The sequence below is a fragment of the Nipponia nippon genome, unplaced genomic scaffold (genome assembly GCF_047370975.1).
Source record: "Nipponia nippon isolate SJK-2023a ecotype South Korea unplaced genomic scaffold, ASM4737097v1 scaffold_1, whole genome shotgun sequence".
Classification (NCBI taxonomy): domain Eukaryota; kingdom Metazoa; phylum Chordata; class Aves; order Pelecaniformes; family Threskiornithidae; genus Nipponia; species Nipponia nippon.
In genome coordinates, this window is record NW_028262290.1 from 1066812 (window position 1) to 1087936 (window position 21125).

Sequence of the window (21125 nt, forward strand, 5' to 3'; positions counted from 1 at the left end):
AGGCAGCTCTCCAGCCACTCCTCCCCCAGCCTGCAGCGTTGCATGGGGTTGTTGTGACCCAAGTGCAGGACCCGGCACTGAGCCTTGTTGACCCTCACGCAGTTGGCCTGGGCCCATCGACCCAGCCTGTCCAAGTCCCTCTGCAGAGCCTTCCTACCCTCCAGCAGATCAACACTTCCACCCAACTTGGTGTCATCTGCAAACTTACTGAGGGTGCACTCAGTCCCCTCATCCAGATCATCAATGAAGATATTAAACAGCACCGGCCCCAATACTCAGCCCTGGGGAACACCACTCGTGACCGGTCACCAACTGGATTGAACTCCATTCACCACCACTCTCTGGCCTCGCCCATTCAGACAGGTTTTTACCCAGTGCAGAGTGCACTTCTCCGAGCCGTGAGCAGCCAGCTTCTCCAGGGGAATGCTGTGGGAGACAGTGGCAAAGGCCTTACTAAAGTCCAGGTCAACAACATCCACAGCCTTCCCCTCATCCACCAAGCGCGTCTCCTTGTCATAGAAGGAGATCAGGTTGGTCAAGCAGGACCTTCCCTTCATGAACCCATGCTGGCTGGGCCTGATCCCTTCAGCAGGAAGGGTTGCTCTTGTCTCAGAGGGACGCTACAGGTCCATCACTTGGGCACTACCCATGCATATTTGAGATAAGTTACCCGGCTGACGCTGGGGATGAGGAGGGTGGTTCATTTTTCAAAGCAAGACTACAACTGGGTGTTTGGCTGAGCATGGAAAAAGTGCAAGGATGTAGCAAAGAGCGTGGAGGAAACTGCTCCGAGCTCCACGGTCCGGGCTCCAAGTTATATTTGAGAAGGAAACCCCTGATGTTTTCTTCTGGAGAGGAAGGGAGAGACTGGGATTGCCTCCCCTCTGCCCCACGGAGACTTAGAGGACTTGGGGCAGAAGTCCCAGCCCAGGAGGTTACACCACAGCGGTACATCCGAGAACAGCGATGAACCCTCCAAGCCACTCTTCAATTTTGCTCCAAAATACGGGATTTTAATCTCATGGCTCTCCAAGGAATCACTGGTATTGGGTCTGTGCCTCCTCATCACGTCTAAAGAAACCAGGCAACAGATTTACCTTTAAATATCAGGAACGCGCACATTTATTTACAGAGACGCCTTAAGCTGCGGTCTTAACTCACAGTCGTAAACGATGAAGCCTGAGCAGAACGAGGCGGCGGATAAATCGAGCAGCTGGCAGCAGCACGTGTCCCGGCGCGGGACAGCTGGGACGGCCACTGCGTCGCTTCTGCTGGGCAGGTGTCTCCTCGGCCAGCAAACGTCTGTGGGCACGCTTGAGATGCAGCTTTGTCATCGTTGGAAGAGGAATGCGGCCTCGCAGCCGCCTTGGCTAAAATTGACACCGGCAGCGAAGGGAGCTTCAGCCCAGAGGTGCTGAGCTCCTGTCCCCAGGGTGGCTCTGGGGTATGGGCTTCCCCAGGAAGCTCAGATGAATTCAGAGGTTGCAACCAGAAGGGGTTGGAGACCTTCTCCTCCCTGGCATCGTGGCTGTATTTGTTCCCACATACCCAGTGCATGGCCAGTTGGCAGGAGACACGGTCAAAGTCTGATGTGGAGGCTCCTCACCTCTGCTCAAGGCTTCTTCCAAGCTCCTACAAGTCTCCTCCTGAATTTGGTACCTGGCTTCACATAACCTCTTTGCCAGCAATGCAAATTAAAGCTGTTCCCATTGGAGAATTTATCTAGCAACGTCTGGAGAACGCAACCCACGTTAGAGTCAAGAGATGCAGAGAACCATAGAAAGGTGGCAAACTGCAGCCATGTCTCAAAATGGAGGTCGCCCAGCAGACAGACCCACAACCAGCTCCTCAACCTCAGGTTCCTGATGGGCCACATGAGGCTCTGGGGAGCTATCGGAGAGATGGTGCCAGGCCTTTTGGAATCCAACCCCAATTCTCTCCTCACTTCCATGCTTGCTTTGCTAGACAGTCAGCTACGAAGTGACTCCTGTTGACCATGAGATGTTGAAAACCACAAGAAGATCAAAGACCTTTTTAAACTCTCCTGGCTAGGAAGGTCCAGGGCAAATTGAGGAAGACCATGTCAAGAGCATTACAAAGATCCCGTGCAGATGAAGCAGTTGCTGTCCCACCCTCCTAACATGCCCCCAGCAGAAACAGGATCTCAAATCCTCCCTGCTCATGGGTTGGACATAGAATCACAGAATTGTTTAGGTTGGAAAAGACCTTTAAGATCATCGAGTCCAACTGTAACCCAGCGCTGCCAAGGCCACCACTAAACCATGGCCCTCAGCACCACGTCTGCCCGGCTTTTAAATCCCTGCAGGGATGGGGACTCAGCCCCTGCCCTGGGCAGCCTGGGCCAGGGCCTGACAGCCCTTTGGGGGAAGAAGTTTTTCCTAATACCCAACCCAAACCTGCCCTGGCGCAGCTTGAGGCCGTTCCCTCTCGTCCCATCGCTTGTTCCTGGGGAGAAGAGACCGACCCCCCCCAGCTCCAGCCTCCTTTCAGGTAGTTGCAGAGAGCCATGAGGGCTCCCCTCAGCCTCCTCTTCTCCAGGCTGAGCCCCCCCAGCTCCCCCAGCCGCTCCTCCCCAGCCTTGGGCTCCAGCCCCTGCCCCAGCCTCGCTGCCCTGCTCTGGCCACGCTCCAGCCCCTCCATGGCCGCCTTGGGGTGAGGGGCCCAGCGCTGAGCACAGCATTCGAGGGGCGGCCTCACCAGTGCCCAGCGCAGGGGCACCATCACCTCCCTGCTCCTGCTGGCCACACCGTTCCTGATACAAGCCAGGATGCCATTGGCCCTCTTGGCCACCTGGGCACACTGCTGGCTCATGTTCAGGCGGCTGTCAACCAACACCCCCAGCTCCTTTCCCGCCAGGCAGCTCTCCAGCCGCTCCTCCCCAAGCCTGCAGCGTTGTATGGGGACCCACAGCACGGGGACCTGTAGCATTGCCTGCACAGTGCTGCATCCAACCTCTCTACCGAAGAGACAAAGCCAGAGCAGCCAAGCCAAACTGGAAGAGTCCCTAAGAGCTGGACGCTGTGTACTCAAGTGAGCAGATTTCTCAACTTCTCCCAGAGCAGAGGAGCCTACAGCAGGGACCGCGGCACATTTTTACGTCTGGTTCTTCTCTTCTTGGCAAGCCCCCAAGAAATGAACCTCCCATTTCACAGGGAGCAGAAAGGGAGAAGAGCGTCATTAACGCTTTGCTGCTGTGCTCCGTGTCCAACACACTCCATTTCCCTCAACGAGGACGCTCCAGCATCTTCCTGGTGGCCACAAAGCCCGGATCACCTGCACGTGGTCCGTGACATCCACCCGATCAGCAGCATGGAACAAAGAGGGTCACGGGAGCAGAGCAGCTGTGTGCTGGGAGAGGAGGCAAATTCAGAGGAGCCAGTTGAAGGTCTCTGATCTGAAGATGACCTCTAGCAGCCTTGGACATTCCACCCATTGACCGGCCAACACAGGGACAACAACAAAGACCTGGGATTTGTCCCACATGGGAAACAGACTTATTGACAAAAACAACTGCAGGGATTAGCAGAGTTCAACCCTCTCAACAGGACCGTGATAGGAAAAACAAGGACATTACGCAACTGGGCTCCATGGAACACAACCCAGAAGGAATAAAGAGGAAAGGGTTAAGAGCAGTTACCGTAATTGCCCGTCTTGATGGGATTTGGATGCGAGAGCTTTCCTACAGATGCCTTCTAGACAGACGGAGCAAGACGTCATCCTCTTAATGACACCCACTAATCTTCATTATATGAGAAAATCTCTTGTAGCAATTGTTGGCTGGGAGCACCGAGCCAGCGCTGTCAAGGAAGTGGAAAAAAAAAAATCCCTGCTTGCTCCTGAGGATGCTGCTGCAGGTCCTGGGGCGACCCAGGCAGCTGAGCCCCAAAGCTGCGTTTGGGGATGACGATGCCATGGGTGAGGGTGGTCTCCCAGCTGAACCCCACAGGGCCTCTCCCCCATCAGCCAACCTCCTCCTTCTCCATCTGCCCGTACCCAGCCTTCGCGCAAGGATGGCTGTCCCCTCACAAGCCACCTTGCTCCCACGCTTTGTCCAAACGTCTGGAAGTCCTCCAGCTTCTCCCAGAGGGGAGGAGGTGATGGAAGCGAGTGGACACATGCCCAGAAGGGAGCAAGGCACAGCCTAGGTCTCACCAAGCCTTCTTGGCCACCAGAGACCTCCAGGCACGTTGTGTAACTCTGACCCTCTGCCAAGTCCGCTGTCTGCCCACCTCTTATCTTGGCCTTCAAAGGAGGCAACATGCACTTACCATGGCTCTGAAAAAAAACAGTGGGACTAACGCAAGACTCGGTGAGGAGGAGAGGGCTGGACGGGCCTGAGAAGGCTGTTGGGTTGGAGAACTGATCTCCCACCTGACCGTAAAGCCTCCAGGATCATTTCATTGGAAGCGGCTGGATCTGGAGGAGTTGGGGCAGCGTTGCGCTGGTGGAAGCGCTCGAGGGCTCAGCCCGCTCCACCGTGACGGAGTCTTTGAAGCTTTGGTTGGGTGCCAGCCCGTTTCACAATCCCCACCTCAGCACTGGCATGAGCCCATGGGAAGATCAGAGATTGCCCCATCCCTTTGCAACCTGGCCAAGGGTGCTGGAGCACCAACCTTTCCCAAAACAACCTGGCCAAGGGTGCTGGAGCACCAGCCTTTCCCAAAAACCTGTCCCCAAGCATCAGAAAAAGGTGTCTGGACTGCATTCCCCCCCACCTAGGTCTTGGCCATTTCAGGCAGAAGTACCTCAAGGGTCTTCCCATTTTCATGAGGGACGACACGTGCATCCCTCTGAGCCATCCAGAAGCCAACGTTGGGCTTCCAAGTGGCTTCCCCTGGGCCACGGGTGTTGCCCACCATCGTCCCCCCAGCAATGATGCCCTTTGCACCCTCTGGGATCTGCCCAGCCTTGGCCCATCCAAGGAAGAGCTGCCAGCTAAGCTTTGGAGAAGCCGAAACCCAGATGCGGGGCGATTTTCCGCACGTGCCATGCACCCTTCTCCTTAAAATTGATGCCATTAATCATCCCTGCCACAATGAGGTAGATCTGGTGAGCTTCGATTTCAGCTTTTACGAGCGCCAGAGCAGGGTGGATGTGGCATTCACATGGTTAAAAAACCAAAAAACCAGCTCCTCTCTCCGCCTGGCTCAGCAGCCCCCAGACAGAGGGCACTTGAGACCCGTTCTTCCAGAAGGAAGTCCACTCTCAGCTAATTAAGCAAAGCTGCTAATTAGCTTCCTGGCTGGAAGGGATTGGGGGGAGGGTGGCAAGGGCTGTCGGTGGTTTTTTTTTTTTTTTTTTTTTTTTTTTTTTTTTACAGGCGGTAAAGTTGGGATCGGGAAGATGGAGGCATCTCCTACAGCAAAGCATGTGCTGATGCAAACAGGTCATGTGTGCTAACCGCAATGAAATTTAATCTTTTAATTGCTTGGGCGGCCACGGGCATCAGCCAGCTGGCGGGTGGAGACCGTTGTCCCCAAAACCCGCACCGTCCCTCGTCTCTGATTGCAGCTCGTAGCCGGCACCGCCACCCAGCTGGCGGCGGGTCAGAACCGATCAGTGCCGAATCACTAACCCCGTTTGCAGAAAAAACTGTTCAGGATAGAGAGCGGCGTGTCCCCGTCACCGCTCCGTGTCCCCGTCACCGCTCCATCTCGCTCGGCTGCGCCCCTGGATGCAGGCTCAGCTCCCGCTGCCAACTCCGACCGGAGCATGCTCGATGCCTAACAGCAGAGGAAGCACCTGCAAACCCCATTTTCCAAACCAAACAGCGGATCCGGGCCTGCCAAATCACTCCCTTCCACTTCTCCTCGCTTCTCCTGCCTGCAGGCAGGGAATTGCAGCACGCAGAAGGGATGCTTCGGAGTAAAACTGTCCATGGCCAGGTTTCTCTGAGCTCACCTGGTGCTCCCGGAGAGTATTCTGCTGGTGAGGTACCACGTACCATTACCCTATTTGTTTTCCCTCCTAGAAAGCGTGTTTCCCCACCCTTCTTGTTTAAGTGGCAATTAATCCTGACACTCCTGGGAGGTCACTGCAGAAGCCGTGAATTGCAGGGCAGGCAGGATGGCACACGGCCAACGCCGTTGGGTGATTTTTCCGCTCCCCTGTGTCTTGAACCAGGCTAGAGATTGCCGCAAACCATGCTGAAGTGGATGGGTTGGCCAGCCCGTGCCGTCACGGAGCAGCGGGGAAGGGAACGCAGAGCATCGTGCCCTCCCCGTCCCCGCTGCCAGCACGGAAAGCAAGAGCTCGAGGTGCTTCAACTCAACTGCATCTCCAAAAAAGCACAGAAACTGGGGGTATTTGTCAAAGCCCAGAGCAACCAGGCAGGCATCAACTCCAAAAACCTCCAAAATTTGACCGTACTCTATAGACCTGCTGTCTTAAAGGTAGGAATTGGGATGAAGGTGGTGTTAACCCTCTAAATCCATTCCTGCTTGGGTTTTGAAGGCTGTTTCAAAAGCAGCGACACAGGCGCTAGGCCAGGCTCCAGGAGCCCAGCACACGATCGTTCCTCACCTCTGATCGTTCCTCACCTCACCCTACTCAAACATCATCAATTCTGGTGATTTTTGCCCATGTCCACATCAGTACCAGTGAGAAGTCATGGTGTTCGTACACCTGAACCACTCGCGCAAACTCCAAGAGGGGCATTTTGAGCTGTAACGAAGACGAGCGCGACACCGCGTTATTTTCTAGCAACATAAATCCATGAAAGCTGGAGGTGGTCGTTTGCTTTAGCACCTGAAAACCTGATCTGAGCAAGAGAAAGCTTGTAACCGTCTGAAAAGCAGTTGGACCCACAGGCTGGAAGAGTTGGCTTCGTTTCTCAGGAGGCTTTCCCACCTCCAGGGCTCTACTGAGACAGCACACCTGATCAGCTGGGCTCGCTGTGGTGACGGATTAAATCCATACCCACGCAAACCTGCTTATTTTCGATGTAAAAATCCTAGGAAAGAGCCTAGAAACCGGTTCCAGTGTGGAGAGACGTTCAAGCCACCACCCCACCATGATTGCAGGTGTTGGGGTGGACCAGCAGCACCGGGCGAGTCCTGCCCCTTCCCAAACTGATGATTTTGCCTAACGAAACCCCACAGACCAGGAGCTCACCCTGAGGTGTGACCCCACCACCGGACAGCCCTGGTGCTCCTCCTGTCCTCCTCCAGTTTCTGGTCATGGGTAGGAGCCACTCAACCAAGGGCCACCTCATAAAGCAGATGGATAGTCCCTGCTCCAAAGAACCATCAAAATATATCTTAAGATTTATTTAAGGGTGGTAGTAAAGCTAAAAAACGTAACATGCGAAGGGAAGAGGATGGGGAGGGGGATGAGAAGAGCACAATGAAAACACCGGTGTTACTCGCTGCCCCGTCCCCGCAGGTGAGCCAGTAGCCCACGGGCCGTCCAACACCCCCACCTCACCGCCGAGGCCACGTTGCAGACCCCAACCCCGGTACCAGAGGGAAATTTCGCAGCTACCTGTAGTGGAGGAGTTGACCTTCTGCACTGTAATCCCGATAAATGTCATATTCTTTCTCAAACACTCCGGAAGGCGACGAACTGCAATACAGTAATAGTGAAGAAGGAGTTACCAACGGTGACTGTGACGCCCGCGTGCCCTTATTAAAGTCTCCTTCCCTTTAGGATTAACGAAGATGCATCCACAGAGATGAGCTCCCAGTCCCCACCAGTCTGGGCTCTGCACTTGGGACCTACTCCCACCTCCTCGCATCAAGCTTTGAGTCATTAATCAGTTGGCTAGCAGATGATGACCAAACCCTCCAAGGCCGTGGTCTCCAGCTTCATTTCAAACCCTGCCAACACCACATTCTCCCTTAAACTATGCTTATTTGTGAAGAACAGCTGTAGACGTGCCTGGACAGATCCTAAACATCTCATAGCTTTGTCCCCGCCATTGTCCTTTCCAAGTGCCGCCCTTCCTCGAGCATCACTCTTGCTCCTCGCTCGTCTCAGATGGTCAGAGCCGACACGGGCAGAGGTGGCAAGCCCCAGAAAAGCCCTTTTTGGCACATTTTTGTCTACCACGTCACAGTTGGTTACATCTGAGCCCGCAGAGCCCTCGCTCCCAGAGGACAGAGAAGGTCACAGCACCAACAGCTGCCAACCTATTCCAAGAGACGCCTTACCTGAGCGCACTTGGAGAAACACGGAAAAAAGCAGACGGAGGTGCAGGATGGCATTTACACACTGTTTTTTGGACTAGCACCAGCTTAAAGCCTCTCCTAGAAGAGCAAACCCACTCTTGCTCCACGTTCCCTTTGGCTTCGTGCTTGCCCAGCAGCCTAGCGTCCACGTCAAGACCCTCCAACACCTCCCAACGAGGCACACGACCAGGTCTTAGTCTTTGTCTAAGGGCAACGCTTCAATATTCGTCATACTCCTCGCCAATATTTGCTCAATGAGCACAGGAAAGGTCGTCTTTTTTGCCTTAACGCCCCTTCACTGTGGGGATGTGCAAATAACCAGGCGTTCAGAAGACACGTGAGCCAAGTATTAGATATTTGCGCCGGATTGAAACGCAACAGCAAACATCTGGAGAAATAACTTTGTTTTGAGCAGTTTTCAAAGAAACAGCATTAAACCCCCCCCATGTACACATTAAGACGCTTGTGCTAATAAAACCCAGATCAGATGTTGGTTTCAGAAAAAGAAAAAGGAGAAGAAACAAATCTTCTTAATAGGATAGACCTCAAAAATTTTATTCAAGCAAGAGGCAATAAAATTAAGCTTCTGTCAAAGCTAGTTTTAATGAGACTTCCGAGCCCTGAAATTACGACTGTGTCGAATTGCTTAATCCCTTTTTCCCCTTGAGTGCACGGGAATGAGAGCACCTCCTCCTCCACGACGCCCAGCATCTTCTCAAGAGAAAAGCATCAGCTCTCATCCCTGCTGCTGTACCCAGATCCGTGGTTACAGAATCTCCTCCCCAAGGGCCAAAGCCCTGGATGGAAGGGAATTAATGCTCAGGAAGCTTCCTAACGAAGAGCCCCGCTGCTGAAGGAGGACATACCTAACGTTTACCGAAGAGAAAGGCAACGGACGTTGGGAGAAGACCTCAAGGAAGGTCTACTTCAGGCAAGTTCTTGTGATCAAAGCCGAGCAAGGGAAAGAACCTCATGGCAAACAGGTTTCTCTTCTGGTGATAGCATCCCTGCCCACCCATGGCCTGGAGAACCTTCAAGTACCATGTCATCTGTGCAAATCCCTGCTGCTGCGGGAGCTGAAAGGAGACTCTCCTTTTCTCCAGGTTTCCCTAGGAACCAAAGACTTCAGGACTACCTTAGCTTCCCTATGCAAAATCTGTCCATTTGCCTTACTTCATGGACCTTTTGAAAAGATCTGCAAGGTACGAAATGTCCCCCTGAGTCAGAGCGATGGTGTCTCCAGCCCAGAACTCTGCTTCAAAGCACGGCACCAAGAGGTGCTGTTTATGGAGAGCTCAGGATCCCGGTTGCCGCCTGCAGTCCGTGCCCTCGTGCCCCCCAGCACCCAGTTCCCTGCATTAGAGGTGACGGCAGGGAGGTGTCCTCCAAGCCACCCACTTCAGAGATGTTTATGGCCCGGTTGTCTTGAATTTGTTTAATCCCTTCCTGAACATGCAGCAATATCAGCCTCCACAGCTTCCCACCGCAACAAATTCTAGAAGTTTTCATAGAATCATAGAATCGTCAAGGTTGGAAAAGACCCTTAAGATCATTGAGTCCAACCGTTAACCTATCACTGCCAAGTCCATCTTATACCATGTCTTCAAGCACTGTATCTATCCATTCTTTAAATACCTCCAGGGATGGAGACTCAACCACTTCCCTGGGCAGCCTGTTCCAATGCTTGACCACCCTCTCGGTGAAGAATTTTTTCCTAATGTCCAACCTAAACCTCCGCTGGCGCAGCTTGAGGCCTTTTCCTCTCGTTCTATCACTCGTTACTGGGGAGAACAGACCGACCCCCACCTCGCTACAGCCTCCTTTCAGGTAGTTGTAGAGAGCGATAAGGTCTCCCCTCAGCCTCCTCTTCGCCAAACTAAACAACCCCAGCTCCCTCAGCCGCTCCTCATAAGACTTGTGCTCCAGACCCTTCACCAGCTTTGTTGCCCTCCTCTGGGCATGCTCCAGCACCTCAATGTCCTTCTTGTAGTCAGGGGCCCAAAACTGAACACAGTACTTGAGGTGCAGTCTCACCAGTGCCTCCCAGTACAGGGGCACTATCACCTCCCTGCTCCTGCTGGCCACACTATTCCTGATACAGGCCAGGATGCCACTGGCCCTCTTGGCCACCTGGGCACACTGCTGGCTCATGTTCAGCCGGCTGTCAGCCAACACCCCCAGGTCTTTTCCCGCCAGGCAGCTCCCAGCCGCTCCTCCCCACGCCTGCAGCGTTGTATGGGGTTGTTGTGACCCAAGTGCAGGACCCGGCACTGAGCCTTGTTGAACCTCATACAGTTGGCCCCGGCCCATTGACCCAGCCTCTCCAGATCCCTTTGTAGGGCCTTCCTGCCCTCCAGCAGATCGACACTTCCACCCAACTTGTTTTCTATCTGCTGCGCACCTCACTTTTTCCTCTCCCCTCCAAAAAAAAAAAAATTGACCTGATCATCAGCTGTTCCTTCTGGCCTCCTATTTTTCAAAACACTTGCAAGTAAGGGCACCCAGCACATCTCCTTGCATCTCAGGGCAAACCTTCCTTGCTAAAGGCAACGGGAATGTGGGAGCAAGAGGGGGATGAAGTCTCCTCCGGCCGCTGGCTCCCAAAATCTCCGTCTCTTCTCACGCTCACCTGACGGGAAGATCTGAGGAGCACACGGCAGCACAGCAAGCATCTGGCCAGCCAGTTACCAGAAAACGAGCTGACCGTAAATTCCCGGCAACGACATCGGCTGCTCCTTAGCCAATGCACAGCTGCTGGAATTTCAGACGCTTTCCAGTCAATTGGTGCAAAGGGTTCTTCCAAACACAGCAAAAGCTGTCGAAGCGGCCGTGGAGTTATGCGGCTTTTAATATTCTGGCCGTGCCAGCTGGATACAGGAGGTTGAGGGATGGGCGAGCTCATAGGTGAATGGAGGTTATTCACATCTGGCTTCAAAACCTGGCTGAAATATCTAAGGAAGGAGATTCTGCTCCCAATTCGGTATTTCGTGCAGCGCACGGTACGGTACAGCCCTTTTCTTAACACAACTCCTTCGACACTTTCTATCCCAATAGGAATTTGAAACTGGAGCCCCAAAACACGCCCAGGAGCGGGGACAGCCCGTGAGACTGGTGAGATCAAACAGCTTAACACGGTTTGCTCTTAAACACGCGTGCTGACTTGATGTACATTAATCCTTAAAGGAAGCTCTACTCATAACCTTTAAAGGATGTTCTCTTAGGCTGCCACCTCCTCCTTTTGAGATAAATTGATTAAAACCTCAGACTACGAGCAAGGTCTCGCTGACATAGAATCCATGCTTTGAGCTACTGTGTGGTCCAAAAGTCCCAGGCCAGGCGGAAAGATCGAGATCGGCTGGAGAGCTTCAAATCCATCCCACCAGCAGAGCCAGATCAGGAGTAAAATCGCTGCCGGCACGCTGTGGGTGGCATTGCTCCTCATTCAGGTACCGATGAGTCAGACTTGGCTTCGTTAGCGTCGCAATCAGCTCTTAGCAGCGAAGCTGCTAACAAGATCGATGGCAAGGATCGCATCCATCTGCCACCCCACGAGCTGCAAGCGTCAAGGTGGGGATGAACGCAGCAACGTAACACCTGGGACATCCCCTCTGCTCTTCGGCATCTTACAGGAGAGGAAAACTCACCCCTCCGCTGCTAAGGTCCCAGTTGTTATTTTTGGGGTGATTTTAGCAAGTTCTGAACAAAAAGATGCCATGAGGTCACAGCATGGAGACTGCCAAGACCACAAAAAGACCTGGCTAGCTGACCTGTGCCCCTAGAACTGGGGGTCTGGCTCACGTTGGAAAGAAATATCACGTCACAAGCAGGAGACCATGAGGGAACTGGTGCCAGGCTTCCACCAGATAACCTGTTCTGGAGGACAAAGGTGCTGAGGGATGCTGAAGTTCACAGACATCAAACTGTGATGTTTTGTTTCATCTGTGATAATCGGAAGACGTTTTGCAAACCCACGTTTGGTTCTGGGGTCTCAAGGTTACTGATGTTTGAGATGCAGAGATCTGCTCCATCCCTGCTGGGAGCCATGGTCAGGATGGACCAGGTGTCTCCACACCTCCCGTGTTGAACAGAGCAGGCAGGTAGGGTCCCTCCACCTTCAAGGGGAGATTTTGGGCGTGAGAGGGCATTTAAAAGAAGCTTTCCAGAACAAAAAGCTACCTCCAAGCATGCACCGTCCTAGTTTGTCTTGAGGCCAGGAGGTGAAGCAGCTGGCGCACGTGGTGCCCAGACCAGATCCTGCCTGGAAATGTGGAAGCTCAGCGTGATGATGGTCAAGGAGCTGCCAAAGGAGCAGCTCCCCACCCTGGTTGGACTCGACAGGCTGAGCCTCAGCTTGTAGAGCCGAGATTTAATCCTTGGTCTCATCAATAAATAAAACCGGTCTCCTTTGCCTGTTCATTTTCCTGGTGAAACCTGGAGCCTGGTGTGGGGAAGGACCTCTGCAAGAAGCTGAGGGTGCTGCCTGGAGCAGGTTGGACTGCTGCGACAGCCACCCAACCTACAAAACCAACTCAAGAGTTGCCCTGCTTCCCCGCCAGCCCAGGGGCTGGTTAGCTGGGGAGAATTGGCTCAGACTTGGGAAACAGCTTAATTACAGGCACCAAATCCCTCTGGGGAAGCAAGTGGTTCTGTCCAACCTGAGCAAAAATACCTCTTCTGCTGCAGGAGCGTGGAAGCTTGTCAAACCACGCAGACTCTCGGCAATCAGACTCAGAAAAGCAAAGATCTACATGGTTTCAGAAAGAAGCAGTCATGGGGGCTTAAAGACTGCAGACCTTCAAGCTTGCAGACCTTCAAGCAGCACCGCAGGACGATGTCTCTGTAGACAACGGTCCTCCTGGTGACCTAGACTCGGATCTGCCATCAGCTATGGCATGAAAGCCCCATGAGAATGATATGGCACATGAAGAACGGCACAGATCGCTACCCAGACTTTGCTTAGGCCTTGCTTTAGCCCCATCAAATCATCATTTCAGCGTAATCCTGTTGGCCTTTTGATCATCCCACCAGCTTCAACAAGACCAACAGCAAAAGCCACCCTCCAATTGACGCCCCTGCACGCCGGGCTGTGTTCAAGCATGGGTCAAATTTGTGCCGGTCTGCAAAGTCCCACCAGCAAAACCCTTTCGCTGCTTCGTTCCCGCAACAGCAGGGTCACTGCATAGAAGAGCGCAAGTCAACTCTGCTCCACCATCTCCATTTAGCTAACGGACACGAAAAACAGCAGCTCTAAGTCACTGGATAGAGACGGGTATTGCAGAAAGCACCTTAATCATAGGATTATTGAATGGTTTGGGTTGGAAGGGACCTTTGAAGGCCATCCAGTCCAACCCCCTTGCCATCAGCAGGGACATCTTCAACCAGATCAGGTTGCTCACAGCCCCATCCAACCTGGCCTTGAGTGTTTGCAGGGATGGGGCATCTCCCACCTCTCTGGGCAACCTGTGCCAGCATCTCACCACCCTCAGCATAAAAAAAGTCTTCCTTTTAATCCAGCAGCTCTGTTAGTCCGACCTTTATCAAGCACAATTCATGAGGCACTGGCTTAAAAACCTTGAAAAAAAATAGTTTACTGGGGTAGGGGACAAACGCTCCATTACATCGCTGCCCACGGGAAGCCGGGCTTGCAGGACTCCAACAATGCTGCTGCTTAAATATGAAATAGCTGGCAAGCCTGCCCTGGCTCTCCAGCAAGCTTTCAGCAGCTATTCATTTATGCTGAAATCCCAGGGAGTGACTTTTAACGACCCCCCTGAAATTCAGTTTGTCTTGGAGAAGCGAGCGCAGCCGGCTCGGCCACCCCCGGCTTCGTGCAACCATCGTCTTCCCGCAGATACCCACGGAGATTCCCCCGCTTGGCTCCCACCGCACTGCCTCCGGGCATCAGCAGCGGCTCCAGACCAAATCTTTGCTCTCCCTGCATCGTGACAGGCGTTCGGTGGGATGGACTCGCTCAGCCGTCGATTCCCTCCACGCAGAAACCTCGGCGGAGATGGTCTGGATGTGCCAGAGGATGCCGAGTTAGCGTGGATGGGGATAATTACTGCTGCTGGGAAATGAAACCCCTTTGATTCAAGATGAAGGCTGGTTATGAAATGGAAGTTGGATGGGAAGGGGGGACCGCTGCTCTACCCGGCTGTGCTCGCCCCCTCCCACGAGCCGGCGCGACGCTGGGCGCGGTGGATGCGTCACACCGGAGAGATGCGGATGCCTTAGCCCATGCTGCTCGCGGGGAAAACAAATTAATCCCTTGCCCATCTACTCTACCCACGGAAAAAAACCTGGGGAGAAAGGGTGAAGGAAAAAGCCTCGCAAGTACCTGGGGGCCTGGCAGCAGAAAAGCACCCAACTACCCCAGGGTCCTTGGCCACAAAGGAGCTGGAGCATCTGTGAAAACTCTTCTGGATCATCCCACTTATGCCCAAAACCACTACAGGAACGTCTTTAAACAGCTCATCGCGTCTAAACATGGCCCGAGATCAGCACTAACATGGCCCGAGATCAGCACTAACACCCAACGGCTTGAAGCTCACCACTTCGGTCTTGTAGTGGCGGTGAAGGTTACCCTAAACGTCCATCCCGCTGGGAGAAGGGCGGTCAGTGCTCCCACAGCGTGCCCCCCAAGGTATATTTGGGTATATCCCACCGCAGCTGGGGCAAAACAGGAACCAAGAGTCTACCCCATCCTTGGAAGCGTTCAAGATCAGGTTGGACCTGATCTGGTTGAAGATGTCTCTGCTCATGGCAGGGGCGTTGGACTGGATGAGCTTCAAAGGTCCCTTCCAACCCAAACCATTTGGTGATTCGATGAAAATGCATGCTTTTCTGAGGTTAAAATACCCTTCTACTGAGGGGTCCTCCTGATGCCTAAACAGCCTGTCTCCATCTCTGCTGGACGCCAGCATCTCCAGCACTCCCCATGGCGGTGGGGACACACAACAATGATTTTTTTTTTTTTGGGGGGGGGTCGGGGCGGGGGGAAGCACCTTCCAAATCTCGGTGTTGGGTAAACAAGGCTCTATAAGGCCAGACATGAACCTGGGCACAGCTTGGCGCAGGTCGGTGCTGCCCACTGAGCCATAGCTGGTCCTTCAAAGCCACCGGCTCGCAGCAGCATCCGAGGAGGATGAAGGACAGGAGGAAACCAAGCAACGGCTCTGCCTGGAGCACACCTCCGGGTACGTCGTGGGACGAGGGGGAAGGTTGGAAATTGCACAGGGGAGGATAAATGCCACGTTTGCACAGGCGGCGCAAAACGCACACACTTCAAGAAAGACTCGGGGAAATAAGCCACGCGACTGCTGCGAATCGCTGTTCCCAGCAGGAATGAACGCAGGGTTTTATGGGCAGAGCTGACACCTATTCATCGTTTCGCCGGCTCCCCGGGCTCTGACTGGTGTTGGGAGCTGATTGGAGGCTGTTTTTGGCAAGATCTCTGTAGCAACAGCTCCATCAGCTGTGGCTGCAAACAGCTCTCTGGTGTTTTTCGCCTGGCGCGGGCGCGTTGCCAAAACCGCCCGTCCTCGGAGTCTGCCAACATAACTGATGGGATGGAGGAGCATCCGAGAAGGGGCACGTGGAGTTTGATCCTAACACCTGGAACAGCGGGAATGAGCTGGCAGCAATCGTCGCCCGATGGTTTCGGCTTCTTTGGTGCTTGACGGGACTAAGTGGGCGCTTGGGGGACGGTGATGCTTCGGATGGCTTGGGGGTCTCTGAGCTGCAATCTGGCGATGCCCACCCCTTCCCTTCCTCCTGCTGCTCCGCTGACGTCCCAAGCACAGCCTTGCTGACGCTGCAAGTCCAAATCCTCCCCTAGCAGAGCAGATTTTTTTTTCTGTCATATTCACCTTCTCCCAGGAGACCTGATTCTGGGCGGGGGGTTGTTGATGAGGTGCAGAAGACATTACGGGCCCTGGTTTTAGCAGTCCCAAAGCCCAGGACAGGCAGCAGTCCCACACATCTGTCTTCACAGCAGGCTTGCTCCGACGATTTCAGCTGCAATCGAGTTTGCATCGAAGAGACCAAAGCCCTCAGAGCAGTTTTGTCAGGCTTCAAGGAGCTGACTGTACTCCTTCCAGCCTAACTTGCTCTGCAGAAGGAAAATTGGCATTGCTACAGCCTGGCTGCATCAAAGAGACCTCTGCAGATAAGCAAACGATCCTGTTCGTTTGTCATTACCTTTACGCCGTACAAATGGGATGCAACCAGATTTTTTTTTTTTCCACAGCAAAAGCCCCTACAAATGCCTGCACTTGCCCCGGCTTAGCAGAAGATAAGGCTCTGTGTTGATTTTGGGAAGAGGACAAATGTTTCTCCAAGCTGGTGTCTTGCCTTCAGAGCTCCGGCATCTGCTCTGGCTGTCGCAACGCTCGCCAGCCTGTGGTTGCCCATGGAGGTGGTCTTCTCCTCGGTTTACAGCACCTCTATGCACAGGAACAGCCTCCTCTGCGTTGCAGAGACGTACAGCAGCATCCCCAGGGAAAATCCGGTAGGAATGTAGGAGCTTCCTTCTAAAAAACTCAACTGGAGTCAGGTCACTGCCAAAACAGGACCATCAAACCCAACGGGTGAAGGCTGAATTCCCTGCAGCCCTGTCTGATGGACAAACAGCCTCTTCCACTGCCATCAGTGAGGCCTACACACCTCCAGAAGTTAAGTCCCACTCCTCCAGATCCCAGGTTTCATGGATACGGAGGGTTTTCAGCTCCGTTGTGGCTCTCTGGAACTGGGGGTCACAGCGCTGATGTGTATCGCACTCCAAACCCAGATGCCGGGCTGCTGCCACAACGGCAGCACCAGACCTGGACCACGCACGTCCCACCTGTGAACAGCCCCTCCACTATTTTTTTTAATAGCTGATATCCACCAAGCCAATCCACAGCTGTGTAAAACAGATGAAGAGATGCCTGGTTGGCCACCGTAGGATAGAGCATAGCTGACAAACCAAAGCGAGCATCTGTGACAACACGGTCTGAAGATGCAAGAGATAAGAAGAAAAACTGCAATGGCAACCCCGGAGCAAAGTCTCCTCCCTCCACTGCTTCCAACAGCAACAAGGAGAAAGGGAGAGCACACAAAAAGCAAGACTTCGTTGGGCCACCACAATGGGCACTCGACCCCCAAAACTACGTACCCAACAGGACGCGTGATGGTCAAGCCACCACCAGGATGCCCAGTACCAGCACAACCAGCCTCATTCAGAGGAACATCTCCATGCTCACTCCAGTCACCTTTCCAAGAAAATAACTTGGGGAAACTAGACACTTGGAGGCTGCTACCTTGGCCAGAAAAGGTGGCCCTTGCTGCAGATTTTAGCATCTGGATTCGCACGGGATGCCAGCAGCAAGGAAGCGGAGTGACGGTAATGAAGTTGCTGCTTCGCCTGGTGAAGCCACAGATATCTTGTCAGCTGTAGGACAACCTACATCAAAATAAACAGTCGCATAAGTGGTTGTACTGACAGCACCTCTCACTGTTGGGTGCAAAGAGGAAGCCAAGAGGTCCTCCTCCTCCTTCACTGATCTAGTTAACAGAGTACCAACAGCCCATTATTCTGCTTTAAAGGAGCCTAAATCAACGATCGGCCAGTTTGAGTGAAAACCAAAGCGAGGCACTCAAATAAAAACTCACCTTCGCAGGTGGGTTTCCTATGATGTTCCCACCAGACTTCACCGAGGTGGGCTGAGAGCTTCAACCAACCTCAGCCAAAGGCTGCCGTCCTCTCCCCGGAAAGGATGGAGCAGGAGGGAATGCGCACTCGTTCCTCAGCAGCCCCCCGATTGCTAACGCATCTCAACACAGCTCGCCGTTTAAATCAAGACTCATCCAGCTCCAAACTGAGCTGCAAGCACAGGTACAAGTTGCTCTTCTGCAGAGAGACACAGGTACCAAACCACCACCGTGGGTTTCCCATGAACCTCTGCAGAAGCGCTGCAAAAGCAGCGCCTTAACTCCTGAACTCTGCCGGTATGGGGATAATCCAGAAAGCTCAACCCAAATTAGTTTCTGAAGTGGAGGAGGGAGATGGCATTAAGGGCTTGCACGTACATGGGTCTGCAGGGACCGACTCGCATGCCAGAGGTCCCGACGGGTAAAATCATACCCAGAAATTTTCAGAAAGCGAAACCTGCTCTAACCAAAAGGCCGACTGGTCCTGCTATGGCAGTGCTGCAATCGTCCTGCTTTCGTATTGGAAGGGTGCCCCGAGGTGCCTCCAAACCCCTTCTCTTTTCCAGGCAAAGTCAGCCCAGCTCCCTCATCTTCTCCTCACACGTCATGTCCTCCAGCCCCTGACCATCCTGGTGGCTCTCCACTGGACTCCCTCAAGTGGATCAAGTTTTTCTTGACCTGGAGAGCCCAAAACTACACACAGGTGCCCAGCTGTGGTCTAATGAAGACTAATTCCTTCCCTTGATCTGCCAGCTATGGGCCTGGTCCCACAGCACAGGATGCTACCAGCCTCCCTTGCTACCAGTGCGTACTGGTCACCTGTGTTTAGCATAGAGCTGCCCAGGACTCCTGGGTCCTCAGCAGAGCTGTTACCCAGCCAGCCACTGTCTGGAGAGGGTTAATCTATCCCAGCTGCTACATCTGGCCTTGCTGAGCTTCAGGAGGTTCTTGTCAACCTGGCCTCACTCCTCCAGCCCATCTGGGTCCCTCTGAACGTCAGCCCTACCTTCAAGCAGAGCAGCTTGTCCGCAGACTTGATGAAGGTGACTTCTGTCTCCTCCACAGGTTACTGATAAGGATATGGAACAGGACAGGTCCCAGGATGGGCCTGGGAGGAGCCAACCATCAGATTGGGTATGAACTATTAACCACCACCCCCTGAGCCTGATGATCCAGTTTTTCACCCACCAGTAGTGTCCCTGTCTAGATTCTAATGTCTCAACTTGGACACAAGGATGCCATGTGAGATAGATCAAAAACCTTGCTAGAGTCAAGGCAGATGCTCCCATCATCCAGATACGTAGTCCTATCATCACAGATGGCAATCGGGTTGGTCAAGCATGATTCACCCTTGGTAAATCCATGCTGGCCATTCCCAACCACCTTTGCCTCATCCACCTCTGGAGAAATGGCTTCCAAGAGGACTTGCTCCATGATCAAGGTGATGCTGACCAAGCTTTAATTCCCTAGGGCTGTGGGCAGGTTGCTTTTCCCTTGGCTGCCACCCTTGCAGATGCCACCATACTCCTGCTAACGCCGCCCTCAGCACGGCTCTCCCTTGAGTAGCCTCTTCCTTCCCGACCCAACCATTTCTTGCCTACCCCCTCACTTGCCTTCTATTTAAAAAAACTGGCAAACATGGACAAAGCCTGCACCTCTGCGAGAACCAAGCTGAAGACCAAAAGAGGCATCAGGAGACGTATTTAAGTCAAGATGAGCACTAGGTCGTCAGAACTGGAGACGACTGGCAAGACAATACGGAACCCATCTCTCCACAGCAGCAAGGTTGTGCATCATCTGTACCAGAGACACACGCTACATCTTCCTCCGTGTGCTCTTCCTTCCATGAAGAGGAGACAGAACAATGGTGGGGCTGGTGCAACCATAACTTCAGCCATACCCTTTCTCTTCTGTAGGTAGACAAACAGCTGAAGCAAAATCCTCACTTAAGGTGTTTAATGTGGTCCAACTGATGAACTCAAATCGGTGCTGAGGGTCTTCACATTCATGCAGATGATGAAGTTATTGCAAGTACGCCAAGACACCCTCACGCCACGCCGGCTGCTTGGCAGGAGCTGCCCATGCACACTCCACCCCACCACGTGCCCTTGATATTGTGACTTCTAGGGCTTTGCCACATTTAGAGGCAGTGGTACTGCTGTACTGGAGCCCTGCCTCCAGCTCGGGGGTCCCCAGCACCAGACAGACATGGACCTGTTGGAGCGGGGCCAGAGGAGGCCACAAAAATGGTCCGAGGGCTGGAACCCCTCTGCTATGGAGAAAGGCTGGGAGAGTTGGGGTTGTGCAGCCTGGAGAAGAGAAGGCTGCGGGGAGACCTTCTTGTGGCCTGTCAGTGCTTAAAGGGGGCCTACAAGAAAGATGGGGACAGACTTTTTAGCAGGGCCTGGAGTGATAGGACAAGGGGTGATGGTTTTAAACTGAAAGAGGGGAGATTCAGACAAGATCTAAGGAAGAAAGTTTTTTTTTACACTGAGGGTGGTGAGACACTGGCCCAGGTTGCCCAGAGCAGTGGTAGATGCCCCATCCCTGGACACATTCAAGGCCAGGTTGGACGGGGCTGTGAGCACCCTGATCTGGTTATAGATGTCCCTGCCCATGGCAGGAGGTTGGACTGGATGAGCTTGAAAGGTCCCTTCCAACCCAGACCATTTGATAGGTCTATGGTTCTATGATTTGCATTTGTGGTGGGTTGATCCTGGCTGGACACCAGGTGCCCACCCAGCCGCTCTCTCACTCCCCTCCTCAGCTGGACAGGGGAGAGAAAATACAACGAAAGGCTCACAGGTCAAGATAAGGACAGGGAGCGATCAGTCACCAATTACCATCACAGGCAAAACAGACTTGACTGGGGGAAATGAGTTAGAGTTATTTATTACCCATCAAACCAGAGTAAGGTAATGAGAAAATGAGAACTAAGTCTTAAAACACCTTCCCCCCACCCCTCCCTTCCTCCCAGGCTCAACTTCACTCCCAATTTCTCTACCTCCTCACCTCGAGAGGCACAGGGAACGGGGGTTGTGGTCAGTTCATTGCACTTTGTCTCTGAGGAGGACTCCTCACACTCTGCCCCTGCTCCAGCGTGGGGTCCCTCCCATGGCAGACAGTCCTCCACCAACTTCTCCAACGTGAGTCCTTCCCACGGGCTGCAGTTTTTCACAAACTGCTCCAGCACGGGCTTCTCACAGGGTCAGAGCCTCCTTCAGACATCCCCCTGCTCCAGCGTGG

General features: G+C 53.4%; 1 protein-coding gene across 5 annotated transcripts in view; it reads right to left on the bottom strand.

Annotated features, from left to right (window-relative positions):
* Positions 1 to 21125, bottom strand: part of ARHGAP39 (Rho GTPase activating protein 39) — a 155737-nt gene that overhangs the window by 29733 nt on the left and 104879 nt on the right. For 3 of the 5 annotated variants that reach the window (XM_087736108.1, XM_087736028.1, XM_087736281.1), the window contains exon 3: positions 7504 to 7584. The exons of 1 other annotated variant lie outside the window; for it this stretch is intronic. In XM_087736108.1, the coding sequence (XP_087592234.1) occupies positions 7504 to 7584 (81 nt within the window). Of the gene's footprint in view, positions 1 to 7503; positions 7585 to 20891; positions 21120 to 21125 lie in introns of those variants that run through there. One more of the 5 variants, XM_087736431.1, reaches the window with a different exon arrangement.